General features: G+C 41.9%; 1 protein-coding gene across 4 annotated transcripts in view; it reads right to left on the reverse strand.

Moving 5' to 3' along the window:
- The window catches only part of Filip1 (filamin A interacting protein 1), a 195289-nt gene that overhangs the window by 47366 nt on the left and 129065 nt on the right, over positions 1-18858 (reverse strand). For all 4 annotated transcript variants that reach the window (XM_029481660.1, XM_021172494.2, XM_021172493.2 and 1 more), the window contains exons 3-4: positions 8466-8639; positions 1840-2018 (exon numbers count right to left, since the gene is read on the reverse strand). In XM_029481660.1, coding sequence (XP_029337520.1) covers positions 1840-2018; positions 8466-8639 — 353 coding nt within the window. The remainder of the gene's footprint in view (positions 1-1839; positions 2019-8465; positions 8640-18858) is intronic.

Consider the following 18858-nt stretch of genomic DNA (forward strand, 5'->3'; position numbering starts at 1 on the left):
AAGAAAGAAAGAAAGAAAGAAAGAAAGAAAGAAAGAAAGAAAGAAAGAAAGAAAGAAAGAACTGCAACTTGTCCTGCATCATGTGTTGGTTTCAGTTTGTTGTTTGTTTTTGTTGTCATTTTGGTTTTTTGAGCACAGCCTGACCTTGAACGTGTTGTATTGCTGAGGCTGGCCCTGATTCTTCTGCCTCCACTTCCCAAAGGGTGAGGGTTATGGGCAGTTCAATGTCAGTGGTTTCAAACATGGGAGGAGTCAAAGACATAACCATTTAGCTGAAGGACAGGATCAAAATAAAAGAGTGAGTCCAGCAGCTACGTAGAAAACTTTACAGCTGGGGGGGGGGTCTCTGCTGCTGGCGGCAGTCTGTAGTTTACAGAAACACCGTGCTACCAGAATGGATGTGTAGGGTGAACACTAGGGTGCAGAGGATGCCCTGGATGAGTGAAGTCTTTAGTGAATTTGGATTGTTGACATGGGGACAGCCATGTCTGGGACTCTAATAGTTCAGCCCCAAAGGATGGTCAAAACCTTTCCCAGGTGAGCTTAGAGGGATGACAAAGCCTTCCTCCTGGGCAGTGCAAACCATTGACCAGTTTGCACCACAACAAGCACCTGCAGCATCTTCCCCTCCGATGTTTACAGTGTGAGACTTCCCATAGAGACTTTCTACAGCAACTAGCTGCCCCTCTCCCTCCCTAAGCATGCTAAAGTGCTGGGTTGTGGCACTTGTAGGTGCTATTCATCAGAGTGCATACACTCAACCCGACCAGTTTGTCTGTATGTGTGTCTGTATGTCTGTCATTTCTTCAACACCTCACAGCCCTTAGTCAGGGTGCCAAGACCCACGGCTGGTGGATCAGGTAGAACACGTTTTGTTTTGTTTCCTAAAATTTTAAAATGTGCGACCTAGGGCTGTAGAGACGGCTGAGCAGTTAAGAGCTCTTGTAGTGGATGTGGATTTGGTTTCCATCACCCACGAGGTAGCTCACAATCCTTTACAAGTCCAGTTCCAGGGGTTTGAGGCCCTCTTCTGACATCCCTGGGCACCAGATACACATGTGGCATGTGATACATTCACATACATGTAGGCAAAACACTGGACACACACAGGTTTTTAAAAACCTTTTAAAAGTTAAAAAGGGAGTAATATATATATATATGTATCCAACAGTGGAACTGTCTACTTTGGAATTAATGGGAAGCTTCACTTATAATTAAGTGTAGGAATTTACCTTTCTGAAAATTGGATTTCATTCCCAAAGAGAAAAATTGCATTATTTCAAATCATAGGCAGTGTGCAAGATGGCTTTTGAATGTAGGGGCTTCACTGATCAAATTCATATACAAAACTCTGAGGTTTCTTTCCAGCTTTATGGTTTTCTGACTCTAAACCTCTGGTGAGGACCTGGCACCTTACTTATGTGCACACCAAACAGTAATGTGATAATCTCATATCAAAGTCTTCCCCACCTCTCGATCTCCCCACACTCACTAAAACCATTGAGAAACCAGAATAAGACCCTGGGTATCTGTCACATGATCATTTCAAAAGCCTTTGACAGAATCCACCTTGTCTTCACGTATTTCAACATAATAAAAGTTATTATATGAGAAACCCGCAGCCAGCATCATCATAAATGGAGAAAAAGTTGAAGCTCTCCCATTGAAGTCAGAGACAAGGCTGTCCACTCTACCGCTCCTTTTCAAGAGTGGTGTGTGACTTCTTTTCCTTTGTGTTTCCCTCTAATTCCCTTTTCTTGCCTTACTGCTCCAGCTAGCACTTTGAGCCTGCTGGCCTCATGGGGACCCAGATGTGACTGGTGACTGCATGCAAGTTACCTCTCTCGCTCCTGCTCCAGCAGGTTGGTGAAGTCGTCGCTCTTGTTCATGTAGTCAGTGTGCTTGTGCTTCTCGTTTTCCAGCTCGTACACGGTACGCCTGTGACACTTCTCAGCCAACAGCAGCTGCTCCAGCATGCGGCGGTATGTCTCCTTCTGCTTTTCCTCCAGTCTGTCCAGCTGAGAGAGCAAAGCCAGGAAAGAGTTTAAACATCTGACTGCATTAGCAGTGACTGTAAGATGCTAACACTGGCCTAGGGGATTACGACCTGATGGAGATCATTGCAGGGGAGACTGTGTGCCACCACCTTCTGCTACTTTCTCCATGCCAATTGGCTTTATAGACTAGCCGTAATAGCCTGGCATTGTGGCACACACCTTTAATCGCAGCACTTGGGGGCAGAGGCAGGCAGATCTTGGAGTTTGAGACCCTCCTGGTCTACTAGGTGAGTTCCAGGTTGGCCAGAGCTACACAGAAAAACCCTGCTTCAAACAAAATATAACAACAACAACAAAACTAGCCATAATAATTCGTAAGCTTTTGGCTTGTTGTTTGAGACTCAGTCTTGTTATGCAGCAAAGGCTGGCCTCCAGCTTAAAACGCCTTGTCTCAGCCTCCTGCATGCTGGAATTACAGGTGTGTGCTGTGATACCCAGTTCACAATGCTATGATTTACCTGCCAGCCTTCAGCAGTGAACTCACTAAACTTCAGGAGAATACATAATTTCTCAGAAAGTGGATAACAACTTCCTCATATAAGAAAAGCTTAAGATCTCACCATGCACATGTATGTATCAGACTTCTGGGAAGTCTTTATCGCTGTCCTAATACAGGGCTTGTAATTATCTGAAATTCTAGGGGAAGTATAGGAAAGGTTCATAGTCCTGTTTTTGCTGTATTTTCTTTTTAGTTTTCATTTTCGTCTTTTCCTTCAAAACATGCTACATGTAGGGAGGGTTTGTTTGTTTGTTTGTTTTTTAAGAACATTTAAAGAGTACATTTCTCTAAACAAGGTCTTACAAATCAACCTCAGGGCTGCTGTTTCTCCGTGGCCAGAGTATCCTATCTTCATGAGACCATTGCCTCATGAGTCCTTCAGCTCTGTCTATGTCCCCTATGCCTGCACAAAGCATGTTTAGTAATTGCCAGTTCAGGAGGACCAAATCTTACAGTTTTGACCCCTCCTATCCCACTCATTACCCTTTCTCTCAAACTCCAGCATGGGGCTTTCGCTCTGGAGCTGCTGCTGAGCTGAGGTGGCCCCCCTGTGGGGCTGTGCATGTGGGACTGGTCAGCAGAACCCTGCCCCTCTACCCTCCCATACAGCAAGGGATGCTAGCAGCATCTTTCCAACCAGATGCCTCCAGCACCATCTCCAGCTGGGATGAGCTAATGACCAGACCTTGTTCCATGTTTGCTAAAAATAAGAATTCCTCTATTTCTTCCTGACCCCTTCCAAGCACACTATTCCAGGCAGAACAGACATAATATTAAAATCCATTCTCAGTCTCATTAACCACTCCCCAGGCCTCCTGGGGAGTGGGTCTGCAGCTAATGTCAACACCAAAGCTGTTCTTTCTGCCTGTGCCATCTTAGCCCACAGCTAAGGAAGGGGCCATGCTAATTTGAAGGCTCTGTTTGGAATACAGAGCCAAGTATGTAAGGGTCATTGACTTTTCATTTACTTTGCGTCTTGCATGCCATAGCATGATACATTGAGCTCTGAAGGCCCAGACTCCACCATGATCTCAATCTCTCCAAATAACTGTATGGGGAAGATGCTGACGTTATGAACTGGATGGTAGATGGAGAAATCCTGAGCGAGAGAGGAATTGTATGGGCATCTGTAGAGAGTAATAGCACATAGAAATAGCAAATGTTTTGGTGTAGCCTCAGCACAAACTAGGCCTTGGCCTTGACCACATGGGCCTTAGGGCAGTAGTAGACTTGGGCTGGATCACTGGAGTGGGCTACTGGAATTGCTGTGGATAACATCCACCTCAACACATCTCATTCAGTTTGCTGTAATCATGGTTACATTATGAGGAAGACAGTCTTCTGAGTTCAGTACATAAGGCTGGGACATTCCTGCACAGTATGGTAAATTCCGTTTAAAAGCATTAGTGTGGGCTCTAGCTTTCGATCTTAAATTCCTGACAGATCTCTCTCTCTCTCTCTCTTTCTCTCTCTCTCTCTCTGTAATAATATCAGGGATCAAGAGCGGCTGTTCTCTTGGCTCTATAGAACTTGTGCAGTGACTGAAGATTGACTCCCTTAGCAATATGCCCTGCAGGTCCCTACTCTGTGCATTGGCTTGGGGTTTTGGGTTTTAAGACGTGGTTCAGCACAGATGGAAGGCTGTCACTACAGAACAGTGCAACCACAGTGGGAATCTATTATTGTAGACATATAACTTCCATTTGGCTAGAGGGGAAGCAAACTGGAAAGGCCAAGAATTTTCTAAGGAAAGAAAGAATGCACTTAGAAGTCTTTTTTTGGTTTTGGTTTTGTGTTTTGCTTTTTGTTTTTCAAGTCAGGGTTTCTCTGTGTAGCCCTGGCTGCCCTGGACCTCACTGTGTAGACCAGGCCAGTCTTGAAGTTAAGAGATCTGCTTCTGTCCCAAGGGAAAGGCGTACACCACCAAGCACACCTTTGTGTGTGTGTGTGTTTTCCCATGAGGGTGCCCATGCTGAGGTACTAGTGTAGAGATCAGAGGACCTCTTGCACACATCAGTCCTCTCCTTTTACCTTGGTTCTCAAGGATGGAATTCAAGATGTCCAGCTTGGTGGCAAGCACTTTTACCTGTGGGACCATCTTACCCCAGGAGTAGGCAGACTTGAGAAAGGGAGCAACAATTTCAGCATGTTATATGTCAAAGGACCATAGCTTGGGAGACAGTTTTAGCTCTGATGTCTGCAGAGGGCTAATTCCAAAGCAATGAGGAATTTAGGAAGACAAAAAGCAACTGAAGGAAACATAAGGTCTTAGCAACAAAACTGGCCCTCAGAGAAGGGACATGGGTTTAGGTATACATAAGATAAGGCTGTAAAAGAAGCATTTCAGTCATTGTTGAATCAAAATTGGGGACTCGTTGAGTCAAGAAATCCCCAAAGCAGAGGAAGGTGACTCTTGTACACAGAGGGTATTAGGACCTAGGACACAACTGAGGAACATGCTATAAATCTTCAAGTGGTCCCATAAGATCACCTATAGCCCTTCCCTTGGGGATGCAACAGATTTTCAAGGTAATTGAATGAAGTCCACAAAGACTAGAGAATTAGATTTGGGAGAAGCAAGACAAATTCTCAGAAGGACTACTTGGTGACAGACTAATTGCTGACATTGCTTGGACTGACTAAATATGCCCCACACTTTGGGATCTTGGTTTGCATCAAAAGGAAAAGGAGATAAACTAAAGGGGATCCAGCAGAACAGCACCGGCTCAGGCCACACCCAGCTCAGAAGTAACGGGGAAGATTTCCTACTGAGGATTCTCCAACTCCATGACAGGAAACCCGAAAAGTTCCATGTTAAACTCACAGTCTTGAAGACTCTCAAGGCTTGGTTTTGTGTCTTTCCCTGGAGAACAGATTGTCAGTATAGCCCAGATTGGTCTTGAACTACTTATTGTCCTGCCTCAGCCTTCTGAGGCTGTGATTACAGACATGTGCTACCATATCCAGATAGAAAAACAATATTTGTCTAAATTTTCAGCTAGCCTGGGATACATGGTAAGATACTGCTTCTAAAAAATAAAATAACAAATACTTGTGTCTAAAAGCATAGAGAAAAGAAAAGCAATCAGATAAACAAGATTTTAAAATAGCAGTGAAAAAGAAGAGAGCCACTTGAAGAGGCCAATAATTGAAAATTCTAAAAATAAAGAAAAATGACTTGGCTGAGCTTTCCTAAATGGGAAAAAATGGCAGAAGCGATTTATTGATTCACTAGGAAAAGTTCCCTATTAGTACTTGTAATAGAAGAGAAGGTTTAATTCTGGGGATGAACAGTACCCAATAAGTTCAAGTCACACAGGCCTCAGAAGGGATGGAGACCAGGCTACAGGAGCTGAGAAAACAGTCAGGGTTGGGCTGTGGCTCAGTGATGGAGCTGGTACCCTGCATGTGTGAGGCCAGAGGTCTGATCCTCTGCAATGCAAAATAAATAAACATCTGCACAAACTAAACCCCACTGGCTTATCCAATAGGGTTCACTGAAGATTTAGTGAGTCCAACACAACAGACTGTTTTCCGTTACCAAGTCTTTGGCGAGGAATTAAACAGCAAATATTAAGTCCCTGGAAATCTCCAATAAATGATTCCAAAATATCAAAATCCAAACTATTAAAGGAAAATTCTAAGAGAACGTGAGGGTGTAGTTTCTTTCTTTTTAGTTTCTTCCTCTGCTCAGTGGGAGGATCACAACTCAGCATCCTTGAGAGCCCAGGAAAGCGCCCTGATCTTAGCATTGCAGTCTTGCTAACACATCCCCAAACCCACCTGCTGCTCTCCTTTCTCAACGACTTCAAGGGTTTATTAGGATATGCACAATTACCCTAATATTCATTTCACACTTACTGATTTAAAGAGTGTCTTTAGGGGCAGGAGAGATGGCTCAGAGGTTAAGAGCATGCACTGCTCTTGCAGAGGAATGGACTGATTTCTGCTCTTAGCTTCCATGTTGGGGAGTTCACACCTGTTTGTAAGTTCAGCTCAGGGGAGACCAAGAGAATCAGACACTCTGGTCTCTGTGATCACCTGTACACAAGTGCGCATCACACACACACACACACACACACACACACACACACACACACACACACTGAAACAAAATGACACGAAACAACAAAACCAAATAAACATGTCTTTCAACGCCCTATCTCTGTTTTTGTTTGTTTTCATGGTAGTGAGAATTGAACCCATATGAAGGGCTGGAGTAAGGGGCCAAACAGAAAATTTTTTTTCTTCTTTTAGTATTCTATATCTTTCACAAATCTATGTATCTCTATCTATCTATCTATCTATCTATCTATCTATCTATCTATCTATCTATCTCCATCTCTCTTGACTCTATCCTTCCTCCCTCCCTCTCTGTCTTTGTCTCTCATTTCTCCACTAGGGAGATTATTGACAAGAGAAAGAAACAAAAAGCAGGCCCAGCACCACCAATCCCAGGACAGCACATAGCTGAGTGATTCTGCCCAGACTACCTATCCCATGGGGCTAGGGCCTCAAGCCCTAACCTTCAGAGAAAAACATTAGGAAGCCTAAACTGAGTTTAGTAACCCTAGTTTTCACTGTTGTCACCATCATCGTCACCATCATCACCATCACACTGATGTTTTTACTTTTATATATCTATTACTCTGCCAGCCCAGCCCACATGTGGAAGACCTTAAGGAAATGAGTACTTATCATCCTCAAATCCACACCCACACTGATGGCTAGTAGTACCTGAGTACCTAGCATGGGTCAGATGCAATGCTAAGCTTTCTAGGCACTGATCCATTTAATCCTCACAACACCATGTGAGGTGTTTGCTGTGGTCATTCCCCCACCCCACAGATGAGGAACCAGGGTTTAATGAACGGAGGTAGGCTCTGCAAAACCATACACTGCTGGATCTCAAACACTGAATTGTGAAATGGATTCAGGCTATTACCTGAATCCTGCCCTACAAACACTCTCTCCACCCCTTCCCTTTTAGGGAAAGCTAAGGGGGGGGGGATCTGCTTCAAATGGAGAACTATGGAGCTGTCAATCTCCTTTGAATACTATCTAAATCAGATCCAGCCACCAACCTAGGTTAAATGTTAAATTTAAAATTTTTTTTCAGACTTTTAATTTCTATATTTTTAATTTGTCCTACTAATTGTAAAGCCATGAATTGCTTACCTGAATTTTGAGAAATCAGTGTGGCTATGTCCATTAAAGGAGCACCCTAATTTGACACTGAACTTCCACTATAGCATGGGGGAATTATTAAATTGCCATGTCATAGGTAATAACAGTAGCCATAATTCCTAATATAATCTTGCATAATATGATTCAGTATAGCCCTAATGATATTATTTCACCTTAAAAATTACCCTAAATATTACATTTGGATTTTCACCTAAGACCTTTTAAATTATGATACTTTAAGATACTTTTAGAGCAGTGGTATTAAACCATAACTATCAATAATGAACCAAACCTAAGGTTAGGTTATCAATTTTATAATAATTCTGAAAACTCCATGTGAGAACTAGCAAGCACCTCAAATTCTTAAATATGCTATTTCTTAGAGGAGTAAAATAATAATGTACTTCAAGAGCACATAACTTTCCTAATCATATGGAAATAATATATTTCAAATCGGAAGCATTTTTAACATTGAAATTCCTATCAGAACATATCTAGTCCAGATCACTAATTACTTAATCATACTTATTACTACATTGGGGCATTGTAACAATTTTGCACTTGGAAGAAAACATCAAAGCATACAAAGGAAGAGGGGAGCACTTTCTCTCTCTCTCTCTTTCTCTCTCTCTCTCTCTCTCTCTCTCTCTCTCTCTCTCTCTCTCTCTCTCCTCCCCCCCCCCCAGCTTCTTTCTAGGGAGGCATGCTGTTGTCCAGCTTACCTCTGAGATGGGTTTCTCATAGACATCTTCTCCTATGGACTTCTCCTGAGCAAGGATGGCATCGCGGTGCAGGATGCGAAGCACTTTCTCTGGTTCTGCAGATCCATAATGCGCCTCCAGAACCTCGGGCTTGGTCTTCTCCGTCTTCAGCATGTGGATGACATCTTCTCGAGCCTGTGGTGGGAAGCACAGCCAGGTCAGAGGGCCAACGCTCTCAGATTCACAAAGTCAGCAGGGAGCTTACTGGACTCACCCCTACTGCTTAGGGTCCACTGAAGACTCACTGGTGGTTTTCTTAATTTTTTTTTTTAATCCAACAATAGATTGTCAAGCAGATTCTCTGCTTCGGTTGCTAGGAAGCAAGGGAGCAGAAAAAGAATTTGTGCTAATATTAACCACATACAAATTGCTTTAGTTAAGTGGTACTAATATGAGAGAGGAGGCAAGGGATGGCTGGTCCTGGAAAGCCTGTTTTAGGGTACACAAGGCCAGCAATGATCAAATTTTTCTATTTATGCTCTCGATGCAGTATTCAAATGTACTCTAAAGGGAAGCCCCACTCCCTTTAGTCTACAACCATGTTCCCTGTAGTTCTAACTCCACATGCAATTAATGAATAGCCATTCTTACTGATTTCATGTCTCCTAAGTAATCTGCTTCATACAGAAGCACATGGTTAGATCTCACACTGTGCTGTGCTGAGCTTTTAAACTAAGTACTTCACATCAAATTCTACCTCTTGAACACCCAGACTGTCACCACCAGACAAGGCAACTTGGTAGTCTTTTGATGGTTTTGCTCAACATTTTATTGACACTCTCAAGAAAACCACAGATGTAGATGGCATCGTCTTGGGTTCCCATCATACAATGCTTGCACCTCTGGGGGCTTTTTCTGTTGACACACTGTGATACAGCTGACATTTGCTGTGCATTTGTGTTCCCTTCTAAGCTTGGAGCTGCTTTACCAGAAGGCTAAAAGATAAACCAGTGTGACTTTAACAGCTGGTTGGGCACAGAATTTAGTCCATAATAGTACAACAGTTTTCTCCAGCACCACCGTAAGCCATGAGTTCAAAACTACACACTTAGTCACTGGTGCATGTTTTAACAGGAGGGCTAACTAGTTAAATGTAAGTACTGAATTCATAACCTGACCATTTCTTAAGCCTTCTCACTTGGTTGTGTGTCTGTGTGGGTTTTTTTTTTTCAGTCTCCAAATTAATCTCTTCCAGATGGATAAAGACAAATTCACTAGTGGACCAACAGTGAATTAGAGTTTGCATAGTACCAGTGTTGCTAATGCAGATGCACATACTCATTTCAAGATGAAATGTAAAATACTGATTTCTGAAGAACATACTAATTAGAAATATTAATGAGACGGTCAAGGCTGAAAAACCAGGCTAATGAAGAAGTAATTCATCACCAGGGGGTGGGAGGTGGATAGGAGGGACCCACAAAAGCACAGTGTAAAGTCATGCTAGCAGGGGACCATGTCTGAACAGGAGACAGTGGCCTGGAGCTAGCAAGACAGCTCCTTTGGGAGAGTGCTTGCATGGCAAGCCTGAGGACCCATGTGTGGCTTTTCAGAAGCCATGTAAGAAGCAGACACTCTGGTGCATATCTGTAGTCCCACTGATGGAGACATAAACAGTAGCTTTTTTTAATGGAGCTGTCCAGTGAACCAACCTACATTACCACCACTTGTCTTCCTCCTTCATACATGATTCCAAATTGCCGTTCTTGTTCCCAAGCCCCTACATTCAGTTTCTTCTTTCAAGATGACACTTTCATCTTTAGTCAATGCAAAAAGTTGACCCCAGATATGAGAGGGGCTAAAGGGAAAAGTATTGTCATCCAATTGCTATTTCAATTGGCTCATGGAGGACAGGTGGGCAAACCGGCTTGTTGGGCACAGGCTGTGACCTGACTTCTGGCAACAACATATATGCTTACATGAACGAGATAAGTGTAGGAGCCCTTCCTTTTGTAGACCAGTATCTGTTGATGTACAGGAGGCTCCTGTGCTACAGCGCCGCCATAGATACGGATTTATGCTTTGTCCAATGCTACTTGGCAGATAGAATAAACAGGAGCCCAGTCATCTCTCACTAGATAAACTGCACCCCAACTAAAGGCTGCATCTCCTAGATGAAACAGGCATTTTCTCCCCCATCCTCCTCCTCCTAGTATGTGTACATGTGTGCATACATATGTATGCACTCATGTGTGAGAATGTGTTTGTGGAGACCAGGAGTTGATACCACATCTTCCTTATTCACTCTCAGCTTTACATGTTCAGAGACAGGGTTTCTCATTAAATTCAGCAACAGCAACTTTGAAGTAAAACAGGAAAAGAAAGAAAAAAAAGCCACATTATCCATGCTTCTCATAATAGATACACAAAGACAAATAGAATAGAATTAGAATTTCTAAACTAGAATAAAGTGCTTCCATAAAGGGAAAAAATCTAAACTAGAAAGTTCCCTGTTTCCTCCCTAGAATCTTAGTCCTGAGCAAGCTGCCTTCATTCGGGCTATGGATGATCCTGTGCACAGTGTTCCTAGAATCTAAACCCAACACGAAGACTGTGCTACACCCACTTGTTGGCATGGTCAGAATTCCTTTTAGGCTATTCAAGCACGGCTGTGAAGCTGAGGACAGAAAGGCACTGAGTAGGTTGTACTGGGAGGCACATCAAGAACACAGGTTCATGGCTCCCTTGTTCTGCTATTGCCACATTCTTATTCGACAGGGACCACCATGAGAGAGCCATCTACACACTTCCTCCACAAACCACATTCTGAAGACGACTTATTCCTCACTGCAGATAAAAGTCAGCTTTCAAACATAAACTGATGTAATGCTCTTGACAGCATGGCTTTCACGGTTAACTCACGCTAGTATAGGTGACCTAAGCCTAAAGGAAATTAAATACATTCTAAAGCAGTAAGACAAACAAGAATGTAAAACATGCAAAATGATCTTAAGTGTGGTACGGTGGGATGAGCCCAGTTTTTAAAAGTCTCAGAATTATTTTCTGGCCCTAGAAGTGAAAAACAAAAAGTCTGGTCCTGGGTGATCTATGACTGTTGCTCTAAGTTAACTTTATCATCTATGGAACAAAACCATAACAACTTCATACGAATGTTGCCAGGATGGAATTATATACATTCATGGAGTGACTAATGTTGAACTTGGCCCAGAATAGGTCCTAAGTCAATAGAGATGTTTGCTATAATTTTTGTTAGATGGCCTCTTCTTGTGGAGAACTTTTAATATAAAACTCTATTGGAGTACATTTTTTGTATATAGTGATGAGTGTCATGGATAATTTTTGTACAATTATATCATGTACTTGACTATAACTGGTCAATCTCTTTGCCTTTCCTCTCTTTCCTGTTAGTCTCATGCCCCTGTCTCACACCTACTTCCGTGTCTATGGATTATGCATCTATACAAAATCTAGGATTCACAGGTGAGAGAACATGCAATATTCATTTACCTGAGTGTGGTGTACTTAGCTTAATATGATGGTCCCCACTGGCACCTATTTTCCTGTTACTATATTTTTGTTCAACTTTATAATGGAGTAAAACTCTATTGTGTGTATACCATTCTTCTTTCTGCTTCTGTCGACAGATGTCTAGCGTGATTTGTAACTTGACTATTGTGAATAGTGCTGCAGTAAAGATAAAAGTGCACATATCATGGCTGGAAGGATGGCTCAGTGATTGAGAGCATGTGCTCTGGCCCAGGCCCTGGTTCCCAGCACCCATGACTGGCAGCTCGGCACTGCCTGTAACTTCAGTTCCAGAGGATCTGACTCCTTCTTTTGGCCTCTGCAGGCCTCTGCATCCACATGCTGCACATAAACGTATGCAGGTAAACACATATAAACGTACATAAAAATAAATAGTTTTTTAATGTAAAATGTTCAAGTATCCCTGTGCTGTATTGACTTAAAGTCCTTTGAGAGTACACCCAAGAGTAATATAGTAGGATCATAGGTTATATAAACTTTTCGTTTATTAAGGAACTTCTATGGTGATTTCCATAGTAGTTGGCCTAATTTACACTTCTACCAACAGCGTATTAGCTCTCCCTCCTTGAGTCTTTGCCAGCATGTTGTTTTCTTTATGATAGCCATTCTGACAGGCAGTAAATGGAATCTCACTATTGTTTTAATTTTCATTTTCCTGAGGAATTATACTGAACATCTTTTTACATATTTATTGGCCATTTGTATCTCATCTTCTGAGAGCTGTGTGTTCGTGGCATTAACCCATTTACTGAGTAGTTTGTTACTTTGCTGTTTAGCTCTTAGAATTTTTAAATAAATTCTAGATACTAACCCTCTTTCAGATGTGTGGCTAGCGGAGATTTCTGTCATCTTCTGTAGGCTCCCTATTCACTTACTTTCTTTAGGAGCCTTTGGGTTTCATGCAACCCCACCAGTCATTTCTCAATATTATTCCCAAGCTGCCAGAATCCTTTTCAAATAGTCTTTGCCTATTCCTATACCTCTTAGTTGAAGTGTTTTCGTTTCAGGGTTTGGAGTCATAATTCAAGGCCTTTGATCCAGGTTGATTGACCTTTGTACAGGATGAGCAATTTGAAACTAGTTTCACTCTTTTACATGTGGATGTCCAGTTCCCCACCGTCATTTGGTAGGGAAACTGCCTTTTCTCCAATGAGTGTATTTGGCATCTTTGTCAAATACCAGGTTGTTGTAGCTGTGTGGATTTATGCAAGTGTCTTCTGTTCCACTGGTCTATGTGTCTGTTTTGGTGCCAGTACTATACAGTTTTGGTACTATGGCTCTACAATATATATTGAAGCTGGGGATGGTGACACTTCTAGCAGTGTTTTTGTTGTGTTCTTGTTGCTGTTGAAGAATCCTTTGGCTGTTCAGACTTTTAGTACTTCCAGATGAGAAAAGAAAATACCTGTTTCTTTTACTAAAAAAAAAAAAAATCACTTATTCTTGCATTTAGTCATAATATTAAATCACGTGTTACACACTTCATCTTCACTTAATTATCCTAGATACTAATTACCAAATAAGAGAGCTACAGTGTATCCTATATCGAGAGCTGCTCTATCCATCAGGAACTTACTAGGGGGTCCCTGTAACTGGTGTAGAGCTAACTCTGGAAAGACTAACAATGCTGTTTCTATGATATTATGACTTAAGATAAATTTTTATCACATCTGTTTTATTTACTCATTATTTGTTTGTGTTTTGTGTGTGCATGCAAACTGCTACACCGTGCACATGGAGGTCAGAGGATAATTTGTAGGAACCGGTTCTCTCCTTCTGCCATGAGCGTTCCAAGGCTCAAAGTCAGGTCATCCGCTGCCCCAAGCATCTTTACTGAGCATCTTTACTGCCCCAAGCATCTTTACATACTGAGCCACCTCATCTGGCCTTGTGATAGCTTTTCCCCCTTTGAGACAGAGACTCTCTACATAGCTCTGATTGGCCTGAAATTCACTATGTAGACCAGGCTGGTCTCAAAGTCACAGACATCCACCTGTCTCTGCCTCCATGAAATTAAAGTTATGTACTACCACACACCCAGCCTGTGTAATATCTTTCAAACTGGCAGATTAGTGATGACCATGCAATCACAGTAAATTTGTTCATGAGTTCAAATACATGATTCAATGTACAGAAAAGATCCTGCACCTTAGGATAAAACCACTGTACAGCTCCACTTTTAGGGATGTGTTAATTTTTGTGAAAAGGGATAAAATTAAAGAAGAAAACTTCTTCCTTTGAACATTATTTGCACAGAGCAGATAAACCAGAAACAAGTGGTTAAGGTCTTAGGACTCCAGGAAGCACCTCAATAGACCTTAAGAATGTAAATGAACCAGAGAGAAGAATTCTTTGAAGACAGCTCTCAAATGAGCTTCCTTCTTCTGTATGAGAAGAGAAAGGGGATTAGAGAAGAAAGAGTCAGCTTGATGTTCAAGTTACTTACAAACAAATATGAGGATCAGGCACAGAAAGAAGCACAGGAGTCTCACATCTCTGCCATGGAGCCTACCTCCTCTCTGTGCTCATGGTAACACTAGAGAAGGAGGAGTGTCCTCTCAGTTGGTTGCAGAGGGAGCGGATTCAAAACATGTGGGGGCAGCAAAGAGTCACTCCATGGCTGCCCTGGGCCACAGGTAAAGTGTGAGTCATGACGTTAAAGGAGGCATTAGGGGCTTTGCCAGGCAACCAGAGTCAGAGACACAATAAAATGAAACAGGCTCAAAAACAGAGCTAAATCAATCATTCATTAAACACGCTCGGAACATTCACATTGGGCGATGCATTGCATTCAGTGTTACGGAAAGAATTACATCCTGTCAGTTTGAAGGGATGCTGAAATGGAAAGTAACTTATAATATGGTAAGATGGTAGAAAAACCATGTGCTGGAGAAGGCACAGGTAGTAATGATCGATCAATCGATCAATTGATTTCTTTCTCTCTCTTTATTTCTCTTTCTCTCTTTCTTCCTTTCCTTCTCTCCCTCTCTCTCTCTCTCTCTCTCTCTCTCTCTCTCTCTCTCTCTCCTCCTTTCTTCTTGTTTTTTTTTTTTTTTTTTTTTTTTTTTGGTTTTTCTGAGGCACAGTTTCTCTGTGTAGCCCTGGCTATCCTGGAACTCACTATGTAGACCAGGCTGGCCTCGAACTCAGAGTGCTGGGGTTAAAGGCATGCACCACCACTGCCCGGCTCTTTCTTTCTTTTCACTACAGGATTTCACTGTGTAGCATTGGCTGTCTTGGAACTTGCTCAGTAGATCAGGCTATTGTCAAGTCCGTAGAGCAGCTCCTGCCTCTGCCTCCCAAGTGTTGGGATTAAAGGCATACACTACCACCACCACCACCACCTGGCTGGGAGTGATGTTTACCTAAAATATCTGACTTGAATCTGCACAATTAGAGGAGGCCTCTAGGAGCATGTGATCTAAAATGCTACAATGAATAAAAATGGAGATGGGTTTAGTTAGGTTAGACTGCTCTGAGTTCCAAGTTCAAGGCTGTAAAAAAAAAAATGGTTCAATGATTAAGAGCATTGATTCTTGCAGAGAGCCCAGGGTTCAATTTTCAGCACCCACATGTTGGCTAGCAACAGTTGGTAACTCCAGTTATAGGTGATCCAATGTCTTCTTCTCAGAGGGCACCAGGCACATATGTGACTAACACATACATACACACACACACACACACACACACACACACACACACACACACACAGGCAAAACATTTAGAGTCATTTAAAGAATTTTTCTGGCTAGGTGTGGTGGCACACGCCTTTGATCCCAGCACTTGGGAGGCAGAGGCAGGCAGATTTCTGAATTCGAGGCCAGCCTGGTCTACAGAGTGAGTTCCAGGACAGCCAGGGCTACACAGAGAAACCCTATCTTGAAAAAAAAAACGAAAACAAACAAGCAAACAAACAAACAAACAGAAAAAGAAAATTTTTTTCTTTTAATTTTAAAGAGAAAGAAAAAGACTATGAAAAGAACAAACAGATGTTGTAGCACAATAGTAGTGATGTCCTCACATAAAGTCCTATGAGCCCCTATGACAAATCAGGCTCACCAACTATGCTGCTGGTTTGCTTGCAAGTAAACCTTAGTTACTAAGGGAACAGAATCCTAGAAAGCTAGACTGTGTAAAACCCTATCAGATCCAGGCAAACAGGCGCACGTCATCCATACTATGGAAGATGCCAGAGAGGACACTGGGGATTCCAGAACATTCCACATGCAGCAGAGCAGTGTAACTGGCCTTACAGAGCTCAGAAGCTGAACCTTAGAACAGCTTCCTTTAAAGGCAAACTGCTGCTATGGATCATTATACCTGGTATCAATTTTGACAGTGTTTAAACTTCCTGGATTATGAAGTCTCTGAAACAAGCAAAGCTATAATGGGGGTGGGGGTGGGGGGGAAGCTTAGCTCTGCCTTCTGTCTGCATTTTTGAAATGGGGACATAGTCACCTTGGGAGCACAATGAGGGTGACAATGACCCTCTGCCCCTCACGTAAACAGTGCAGTCTCCTGTGCCAGTCAGCTCAGGGGAAGACTTGGGGCGACACTTTATAACTTGTTTCACAATGTTAGTGTAATTTATTTTATTTGACCCATAGAAAGTGTACACACCTATGAGGATCTGTGCCAAGCTTGATAAATACTAATGTGGAAGTTCAAGACAGGGTGAATATTTACCACTTCTTTGTGGTAAAAACATTCAAAATCCTCTTGGGCACCTAATCCCTACACATGAACAACAGAACAGCAGATCTGTTTAGTATTCCTGCCTCACTATGGTTTAGAAAATGATGATGAACCACAGACAAAAAACCAACCCTGACCTAAGGTAGGCAGCTTGCTGCAGACTCTTGGGATGCCACCCTGGCCCCGTCTCGGTGTCCCTTGACTTGGCTGAGAGGAAGTACATGCATTGGGAAGTTTAGGATCCTACCCCTAGAAGAGGATCTAGCATCATCTAGTTTTAAACAGGGCATCCCTGCCAGAGGCTGCTGACTTTCAACAACGGATATATTTGAGAGAAAAATAAATCTGTCTTTACTTGTGGAAGACCCAGAATGATGCTATTCCCAAACTCTACCACTCCTTTGTATGGTTTAGTTAACCGCTTAAATATAACTCCATCACAGCAGCGGGGAGGTCGGGACATGGCCATACTGTGAGCGCTTCCCATTCTGGGAACTCGAGTGTTCTGTATCTATTTACATAAGGTAATTTATTAGTTTGCTTGTCTATTTCCTTCTGGGGTGGTGAGCCACTGTGAGGACAGAGGCTGTGTCTACTCTCCCTCACAGAGCGCCTGCCACGTGATAGGCACTCAGTAAATATTTGCTGAAATCAAGAAGAGTAAATTTATGTGACGTGAGGTCTGCGGAGCTGGTCCTGAATCCCTGAGGACAACCAAGACTACTTACCCTTGTTCAAAAGATCTAAACAGTTTCATTTTGTCAGTTCCCTTAGTCTTTCATCTGACAGCTTTGTCTATAATTCAGGAGTCACTTTGTTCCTTATAGTTTATTCCAAAGGAAAATATGTAAACGGAATGAGAAAAAAAAAAAAAACCAGTACATTCCACCCGAGTGTTGCAATAGAAAATGTGTTATCTTTAAATCTCATACAAATTAAATTACATGTTTATCCATCTTAAGTAAATACTAATGTTATAAGTGGATTAAAAGCAAAAAAAGAGATGTAATTTATAATGTTATTAGTTATTATTATAGAAATTAAACCCAGGTTTTGCTGGATTTTAAAAGGCAATGCTAATGTGATTAGTAATACAACATACCAGGAGAACATTCAGACGTGGTTGGCTTCAAAGGCCACTTGGAGCTTAAAATATTACCTTTTGGATTCTCTGGAAGAATTTTCCTCTACAACTACATGGCCCACAGCAGCCTAAAGTTCTCCGGAGAGCCTCCTCACCATAGACTAGCATTCAAACCCCACAGCAAGAGGAATCTTTCATTAGAATATTGAAAAGAGATGTAACCTATCAGATTAAAATTTACTCTTTTATTCAAGTTAGGAGTTTGATATTTCAAAAATAAGATATTCAAAATTGAAATTTTTTTGTAGATACGGAGAAAGTCATGTTAATACTCATGTGGAATCTTAAGAGGTCTGTAACAACCGATGCAGCTTCAGAGAAGAACGGAGTTAGAAGTCACATGCCTTCTGACTTCAATACTACCTACAAGACAACACTAATCAGCATGGTGTGGCACTGCCGTAAAGACAAAGATGGAGATCAACAGCATGGAAGAAGCCGTTCAAAAGATTTCCTACAAAGATGCCAAGATTGTTTAACGGGGGAGGGGAGAGTATTGGCAATAGTATTGGGAAACCTGAATATCCACATATTTAGTAAAATTTAACCCTTACCTTTAAGCAATTACTAAAATTAGCTCAAAAGCAATCAAAATGTAAAATCAATGAAAAGCGCAAGAAAATTATTTTATAATCATGAATTTGGCAGTTGTTTCTGTTTTTTTAATTTTTTTGCTTCTAAGTAGTATATTTTGAGCAGTGGTAACTGAGCTGGTAACTGCTCAAGAGAGTTCAGTGTTTGTCTCCCAATTCTAGGGTTCTGGGCACATGCATCCACACCAGTCTTTTTACATAGGTGTTCAGGATTTGAACTCAGGTCTTGATACTTGCACAGCATCTACCTATCTGCCATCTCCCAATCTGTGTTTCTAAAAGAAAAGCACTTTTCCTCTAACAGACTCATGTACTGTCAAAATTATTACCAGTTTTGCTTTCTTCTCTCTTCTCTTCTTTTCTCTTCTCTTCTCTTCTCTTCTCTTCTCTTCTCTTCTCTTCTCTTCTCTTCTCT

Source organism: Mus caroli, chromosome 9 (assembly GCF_900094665.2).
Source record: "Mus caroli chromosome 9, CAROLI_EIJ_v1.1, whole genome shotgun sequence".
Lineage (NCBI taxonomy): Eukaryota > Metazoa > Chordata > Mammalia > Rodentia > Muridae > Mus > Mus caroli.